At 45.3% G+C, this 8,764-nt stretch overlaps 1 protein-coding gene across 1 annotated transcript in view; it reads left to right on the top strand.

The window, feature by feature from the left end:
- Nucleotides 1-855: 855 nt before the first annotated feature.
- The window catches only part of SPG7 (SPG7 matrix AAA peptidase subunit, paraplegin), a 980,080-nt gene continuing 972,171 nt past the window's right edge, over nucleotides 856-8,764 (top strand). Inside the window, exon 1 of the mRNA XM_069635587.1 lies at nucleotides 856-1,152. Within this exon, the coding sequence (XP_069491688.1) occupies nucleotides 1,018-1,152 (135 nt within the window). The 5' untranslated portion in view covers nucleotides 856-1,017. The remainder of the gene's footprint in view (nucleotides 1,153-8,764) is intronic.

The raw sequence follows: 8,764 nt of genomic DNA, 5'->3' as shown, positions 1-8,764 counted from the left end.
CGGAAGCGCTTCATTGCTCCCGAAAGATCACAATGATGACGTCAGAAGTCACGTGAGGAAGAGTAGGCGGGCCGTTGCTATGCTGCTTTTCTCGGGTGGGAACTAAACGCTACCATAAAGCACTGCCTCTTGCCTTTCGTAGCCGCCGGGGACCACTGCGGTGGTGACAGTGCGCGGCATTAACATCTTTTAGCATTAACATTCTGGGAAAAGTAGTCTGTGATAATTGCATTCATAACAGTGTCCTTAAGTTATTGTTATGCGTTGTACCGTTTATGCACCAAAGCATTAACAAAAATAGCAAAAAGATACAAGAGTTTCTTAGAAGTCAAGGGGGATCGAATAGGTCCAATGGGAGTTGAAGTCCAAAACATAATGTGATCCACAAACGTGTGATCATGTGCAGATGGACAGTCTCTGCATCGAGACAGAGATAGGACAATACAGTCTGTTGTCCAGGTAGATCTGTTTAGCGGCCATTTCAGAACGGTGTCCCCCACCTCCCCTGCACCTAAAAAGAGCTGCAATTTACACAGACTACACTACTAGATCTCTTACAATGTTCTTGTACTTTACTTTTCAAACCCTCTGAAAAGCAAGGCAGACCACTGTAGTGAAAATAAAAAAGAACATATTAGGATTTTCTGTAGCATGAGAAAAATAAATGAATATGTACATTTTCGCAGAAAATCGATTTAACGTATGTCCGTCCTTCGTAAAAACCCATTTAACTCTATGCAATACGAATTTGGCACCGTGCTGGTCTGGTTAGAAAGGTCGGCGTCCTTTTGAAGATCGATGGTAAGGGAAGGTTAGCCGGTTGTAATCACTAGCTAGTCGTGGTAATATGTTTTCTTGGAGTTCCAGCATGGTACCCTGTTGTGAAACTATGCCGAGTCTTTCGTCTCTGTTTTTGCCGCTTTTTTTGCTGGAGGTGACAGTTGGATCTAATAGTTGCAGAGATTCTCGTTGAATGTTAAACCACCGGGCTTTCTATCTCTGCAGTGTCTTCCAAGGATGGCGCTGCTTCTTCGTGCCACGATCTTGCGCCCTGGAGGGCTACAGCGGGATCTGGCCACACGGCTCAGGGGCCGCTGCTTTTCCTTCTTTCAACCTGGAGGCGCAAGAGTCCAGGGAGTCGGCGTCATGAAGGTAAACTGACACATTTTAAGTCTTATCTACGAAGGAGTTGGAGCAGGTCTGGCCGCCTCTCTGAAGGGTTTGTGTAGTAGAGACAGGTTGACATGCACTCTGTGTGGGGAATAGGGGCAGCTTGCACGAAATGGGCAGGATGAAGTACCGAAGGAGAGCTATCGAGCTTTGAAAAAGGGGTGAGTCCTAGATGTTTGGATAGGCAAGTAAGTGTAGAGTGCTGATAGGATTACTTGCTGGGAATGGGGGCAAGATCAGAGTACTGCGCTTTAGGGATTTTCAAATATGGTGTAATCTATTGGTGATTACTGAAGGATGATCATCATTACTCATAGTTCTACATTTCTCCACCGCAAACCTTACTGTTAGTTGCACAGTAGTTATAAGGTGTGCCAGGTCAATAGCGCTAGAGCAATATTAATATACCGGAATCAATTGTATTAGACCCCAAAATTTGGGTTGCAGCACCCTGTGAAAAAAGCGGGCACCTCATACCCACTTAACAACACAAACATGACAATTGGTATTTCCACATATTGGATGCGCTCCCAAAAGTAAGTGTTCTGGATAGCCTCTACATTGAAGATTTCAAAAGTTTAATCTTCGTGACATCTTGGGTATGTAATCCCGTTACAGAGGGATGTGCCAACACGTGTTTCGACCTCTCTCGGTCTTTCTCAAGGCAAAGCTCTGTACAGTAAGCATGTGTATGCAAATTCATAATACATAACAAGTCCCCATTCATTAACCAGGACATAGCGTACATGGAACACATACATACAACATCATGAAATATACAAATATACATTACCAGTAGGTTGGAATTAGCATGATCATGGCAGCACATGAAAAATAATAATAATTAACACAATTTAGAGATCAAGACATATCATCTCACCATCAGCATCACTTGTTACAGTTTATATATATGTATTAGACATGATAAAAGAATAATTACTGCAATCAAAATATCATCCTTGATGTATACACATTGTACATGTAATTCCCAATACTCCATTACACCAAAGTGTGTCACTTCCTTATTACCAATCGTGCATATAGTCGCCAAGCGTCAAACCGAAAACCTGCACTGCACACAAAGCCGCACCCATTGGGTAGAAAATTACACTGTATCAAGGTTGTCACATGCCATATTGAGTTGATTAGAACCAATTAAGCTCCATAGACACCGCAAAACGCCATCCGCTAACACCAAAAGTGTCAAGAATTACCCGAATCAAAATTATTTTTTTGAACGTGCATGTTCTGGCGGGTGTCGATTGGACAGGCGGTGCACCAATACTGCACTCATGGGCTAATGTATCTGATCCACATGGCAGTAGTACTTATTGTACCAATCTATATGGTTGTTCGTTACAAGATATTCAAGATTTACAGTCATTCTCAGATCCAACATTGAGGCGTGAATTGGCCATTTGAATTGATCCACATGGCATTATTTATTATTTTTCGCATTAATTTATATGGCTGACTCTTTAAGATAATCAATTTTCATAATTGATTTTAGACATAGCATTAGGCGTGAATTGGGTGCACGCAATCTTGTTTCTTTACCCTGTGACCTAATACCATCGAATCGCTACTTCTTTTTTTCTTTTCTTTTGGTTTGACGCACGGCGCCGCACACGTGACCAGTGATCACGTGTCCGGAGGGTGCTTTTCTTTTGATTTTTTTCTCCTTTTCATTTCGGACGCGGGCTGCACAGCGTTCGGATCTGTACTAGGCTGAAAATAAGGGCTCATGCAGACGGGAGATTATGGGGGTAAGCAAGCGGCACACCATACTAACAGCGAGGGTGTTTGTAGCAAATATTGCAATTGGTTTCCGGAATTGGTCTATTTTAACAGATCACTTGGTTCATTTTTTGATTGACAGGCTAATCCAAGCGGGATGTCGTAATGAAGGAGAATGTTTAAAACGATTTAAATAAACAAATCAATGTCGGAAGGTAACAGATAATATTCATAATGAATGTTTTCACAGGTGATTTAGGGTTTCATGAATTTGATCGAGGTATTTTATGTCTTTTCAGAAATTTTGGGCACTAAAACACTTCTCAGCCGGTTAGACATCGTCTCAAACAATGGTATTTCTTTTAATTTTGATTCGGGTAATTCTTGACACTTTTGGTGTTAGCGGATGGCGTTTTGCGGTGTCTATGGAGCTTAATTGGTTCTAATCAACTCAATATGGCATGTGACAACCTTGATACAGTGTAATTTTCTACCCAATGGGTGCGGCTTTGTGTGCAGTGCAGGTTTTCGGTTTGACGCTTGGCGACTATATGCACGATTGGTAATAAGGAAGTGACACACTTTGGTGTAATGGAGTATTGGGAATTACATGTACAATGTGTATACATCAAGGATGATATTTTGATTGCAGTAATTATTCTTTTATCATGTCTAATACATATATATAAACTGTAACAAGTGATGCTGATGGTGAGATGATATGTCTTGATCTCTAAATTGTGTTAATTATTATTATTTTTCATGTGCTGCCATGATCATGCTAATTCCAACCTACTGGTAATGTATATTTGTATATTTCATGATGTTGTATGTATGTGTTCCATGTACGCTATGTCCTGGTTAATGAATGGGGACTTGTTATGTATTATGAATTTGCATACACATGCTTACTGTACAGAGCTTTGCCTTGAGAAAGACCGAGAGAGGTCGAAACACGTGTTGGCACATCACTCTGTAACGGGATTACATACCCAAGATGTCACGAAGATTAAACTTTTGAAATCTTCAATGTAGAGGCTATCCAGAACACTTACTTTTGGGAGCGCATCCAATATGTGGAAATACCAATTGTCATGTTACTGTTAGTTGCGGCTGGCTTCCGAACCGCAGTGGCGCAGCACAAATAAACGAGGACACGGAGGTCTTCATAAACACGTCTCTTTATTTCCTCATACACAACGAACTGCCCTTCACCGCCCCTTCCCACATCACTTCCTTTCCCAACGTTAGTTCCCCACCAACTCCCGCCTCCCGTTCCCAAGGCAACTTCAATGTGACACTTACTACGTGAGGAACACCACGTGTTGACGTATGTTCCGGGACCAGAGGAGGCGGGAGGTTGGGGGAGGAAGTGGCATGGGCGGGCTGGGCGGGGAATGGGCATTTCTAGTGGAAGTTCAATAAAGGAAAACGTATTACATGCAGCTCTGTGTTCCGTGTTTTATTGCGGCATCACCACCGAATGGTTGGGCCTAAGCAAGGCCATAACACTGGCGACGAGGCGGCAGCAGAGTCGCACCGACACAGCTGCAGTCTGTCCTGTGGCTGCTTGGAGGAGCCTCGCGCACGTACAAGGTAGTAGACACGACGGGCCGCTGTCATGATCTCTGCTTCCAAAAGGTCAGGGTTTTCCCAACTCCCTTGGAAGCAGATCCATAACCCAGGTTCCGAGTGCCAACCAGTCTCAATTGGGACCTTTTGGACCCAGTCCTGGCGCCAGTGGCACCAGGCTCATAAATATGCCCAGTCCCAGCGCTGGAAGCGCCGGGCTCATAATGCTTGGGTGGACTTACCTGCAGCAGACCATGCTGCTTACTTGCCTGCCAGTTGAGCCTCTGATCCTCTTCTGTTTGGAACTACTTTTCCTGTTGGGTGGGGCAGGAGCCACTCCCTAGATTCAGAACACTGGAACTCTTCTGGAAAGCAGGAACTCTTTTCTTACCTAGGCGTGGCTGTGGAAGGAGACATCTAAGCACTACAGGAAGCTATTTAAACCACACCCGATGGATGAATCTTGCTTTGCGTTATTCTGCATCCTCTGCAGCAGAACGCTCATCGTGTCTTCTGCATCTGATCCTGGGCCTAAGGAAAAAGGCTTACCATCCTGAATCCAGTCTTCAGCAACACCTATAAAGACAAGAAAGAACAGGTTAGCATTACGGTCTTCAGTGGCAGCTCTTCACTTACCTGGTCCATCGGCTGTCACCAACGCCTCGCGGTGCATTCCGGCATCTGAAAGACAAAGGCTTACCTACTCTTCGTGCGCTCCGGAGGTCTTCACACTGCATTCCGGCATCTGAAAGACAAAAGCTTACCAACTCTTCGCACGCTCCGGAGGCCTTCGGCGCTGCATCCCGCATCTGAAAGACAAAACAAGGTGCGTTTAAAGACATTGGGGAACTTTAATACTCACATGCCATTACTCCTTTCCACATCTAACCCAGTGGGTATTCCGGCACTCTGCAGCCGCTCCGAACTTGTACCTGCAAAATAAAAAGACAGTTAGAGCGCATCGTGAAGCAGGCAACAAGCGCTTACTTACGTGCTTCCAGGCGCTTCTATTCATCACACGGGCTCCATCTTCAACTCATTCAGCCCGTCATCCGACATCGCCGGAACCCGGCAAAACAAGAAACATCATTACTAAAGACTTTAAAGACATTAGAGTTACTCGAAACTTACCGTTCGTGCAGTAAACGACGGACAGCAGTCCTCTGAAGTCAAGAGGCCTGCTCCCCTTATCCAGTGAAGAAACTGGTTACAGCACCCTGCCCCGAGGCAGATGGAGAGCACGGCGTTCACTTACCTAAGGTGAGAGCGTTAACCTTTGGGGTTCTACAGGAGAAGAGAAAGGGAAGAAGAGAGAGACATTCAATAACCCAGTTCCTTAATCCCATATTTTCTATCTGTAGACATCTTACCCTTCAAGTCAGACATACAGTGCACAGAGGTCCAGCCCAAAGAGCCAGCTGTGTGTTGCACATCACCTTTGAAGATACGGTATACGCCCAGTCAAGACCGGCGCCTCTACGGGAATCAGGTGAGCGTTACAGAACGCAAAGCCTACCACAAAACTCCCGTCCAGGCGCTATGGAAACCTCGGATACCGACCAGCTAGCCCAGTTACTTGGGGAACTAAGGGCAGAAGTGCATGCAGCCCGTCAGGAAACGAACGCTCTAAGAAGGGAACTGATTATTTCCAAGGAGCGAACAGTTGATCTCGCTAGACAATTGCTACAGTCACAAGCCGGACAGACCCCGTTACCCGCATCTGGGGGAAATCTTCCTTCTACATCCTCTATGAATCCAGTGCAGATCAACCTACCTGGGAATGTACCTCTGGCTCCGCCCGAACGATTTTCTGGTGACCCAAAGAGGTTTGCAGTATTTATCAATCAGTGCCGGTTGCATTTCTTATGCCGGCCAGCAGCCTTTCCAACTGATCAAGCTAAAGTAGCTTTTGTGCTTTCGTACCTTAGTGGCAATGCGGCAGACTGGTCGATCCCTCTAGTAAATCAAGATGATCCGGTCCTCCATGATTTTCAAGCTTTTCAGCTCAGTATGGAAAAACTGTTCGCAAGACATTCACAGGGGCAGGCCTTGGACAATGAGCTTCTTTCGTTGCGACAAGGTAATCAAGACCTTTTGGCTTATATTGCGTCTTTCAACAGACTGATAGTGGAAACTCAATGGCCTGAGGACAAAAGGATTACGCTGTTTTATAGAGGTCTACATGGAGAGCTCAAAGATGTGTTAGCCCAAGTAGTGAATCCCCCACAAGATTGTTCGGACTATATAGACTTAGTCGTTCAAATAGATCACAGACTGCAGAACAGGAAGGCCGATCGTTCCAAGTTTGATGCTTTTCCAAACCGCCAACTCCTTCCAAAGGAGTAGAGTCCGGGGAACCCATGCAAATAGGGGGTCTGAAAGGTCCTCTAACACAAAAGGAGCGGGAAAGGAGAAAACGGTTGCAATTATGCCTCTATTGCGGAAACTCAGGGCACTTTCTTCGAGACTGTCCGGTGAAACCTGCCAAGAAGGCAGTAGGAGCTGCAGTTACCAAAGTTACAAACTCTGAGCAGGGAAACGACCTCGCCCGACAAGAATAGAGGTCCTCTTGCCGAGCGTGAAAACCAGTTCCGTGACCTCGCATTTCGTGATACCTATGGTCCTCATTAGCCCTGATAATCCGGATCGATTACATGCAATTGAAGCTTACATCGACAGCGGTGCCATCGGCAATTATGTGGATCATGAGATGGTTTTGAGGATGAATCTAACTCTTTGTCCCAAGGCTGTAAAGGACATCATTACTACGGTGGATGGTACGGAGATAGCCTCCGGGCCAGTAACGCATACCACTCAAGAGGTGACGCTAGTAAGTCAAGATGGACACCATGAGAAGATTGTGTTCGATGTGATCAAGGCCCCTCAGTTTCAGATTATTCTAGGAATACCTTGGTTAGAGAAACACAATCCTCTGATCGATTGGCGAGCAAGAACGGTCCAGTTTCCAGAATGTGTCTCTACTTGTCACCCTCCACCTGGTGTTGCACTGGCAGCAATTTCTTCAGAGACTCCCCAGTTACCTCCCGAATACCTAGAATACCAAGATGTTTTCCGGAAGGATCAGGCTAACTCTCTACCTCCTCATAGGTCTTATGACTGCCAGATCGACCTGATACCTGGATCTACTCCTCCTTGTAGTAGAATTTATGCCCTCACCGAGCCTGAGAACCTTCACCTTCGACAATACCTGGATCAATACCTGGCAAATGGGTTTATTCGTCCTTCCAAGTCCCCGGCTTCTTCAGCTTTGTTCTTCGTTCCAAAAAAGGAAGGAGACCTTAGAACTTGTATAGATTATCGCTCCCTGAACCAGATCACCGTTAAGAATAGATATCCGTTACCTTTGATCCCTGAACTCCTGGACCAAGTCAGAAAAGCATGCATATATACAAAGCTGGATCTTAGAGGAGCTTACCACTTGGTACGAGTAAAAGAGGGCGATGAATGGAAGACGGCCTTCCGCACCAAGTATGGGCTATTTGAATATCAGGTCATGCCCTTCGGACTTTGCAATGCCCCGGCCGCCTTTCAATATTTTATGAACAATGTCCTCAGAGAGCTCATAGATGTGTGTGTTGTTGTTTACATTGACGACATCCTCGTTTATTCTTCATCGGAATCTGAACATCGGAAACACGTGAAAATGGTCCTCGAAAGATTGCGTCAACACAAAGTTTTTGCTAAATTGGAAAAATGTGTTTTCAACGTGACTGAAGTTGAATTCTTGGGATTCATATTATCACCTGGCGGAGTGCGTATGGATTCAAAGAAGGTCGATGCAGTTCTCAAATGGCCATCACCATCCTCCGTAAAAGGTGTGCAAAGCATGTTGGGCTTCGCTAACTTTTACCGCAGGTTTATCCCCGAATTCTCTCGAATAGTCCAGCCCATGACTGCCTTGTTAAAGAAAAACAAACGTTTTGAATGGTCTACCGAGGCGGAACAAGCTTTCCAGGATTTGAAGACTAAATTGATCTCTGCACCAATCTTAAAACACCCTCGCCCCGAACTCCCCTACATCGTGGAAACTGATGCTTCAAGCCTTGCCATGGGGGCAGTTCTATCACAAAAGGACCCGGTAACCAATCAGTTGCATCCCGTGGCATTTTGGTCCTGCAAATTCTCGCCTCCTGAAATCAATTACACGATTACTGACAAGGAACTTCTGGCTATCAAGTCTGCCTTTAAGGCTTGGCGGCATTATCTGCTGGGGGCCCGACACACCGTTACTGTGATTACGGATCACCGAAACCTGCAATATTTG

The sequence above is a fragment of the Ambystoma mexicanum genome, chromosome 1q, assembly GCF_040938575.1.
Source record: "Ambystoma mexicanum isolate Mex_15411 chromosome 1q, UKY_AmexF1_1, whole genome shotgun sequence".
Lineage (NCBI taxonomy): Eukaryota > Metazoa > Chordata > Amphibia > Caudata > Ambystomatidae > Ambystoma > Ambystoma mexicanum.
This window is presented reverse-complemented; position numbering and strand designations above follow the sequence as displayed.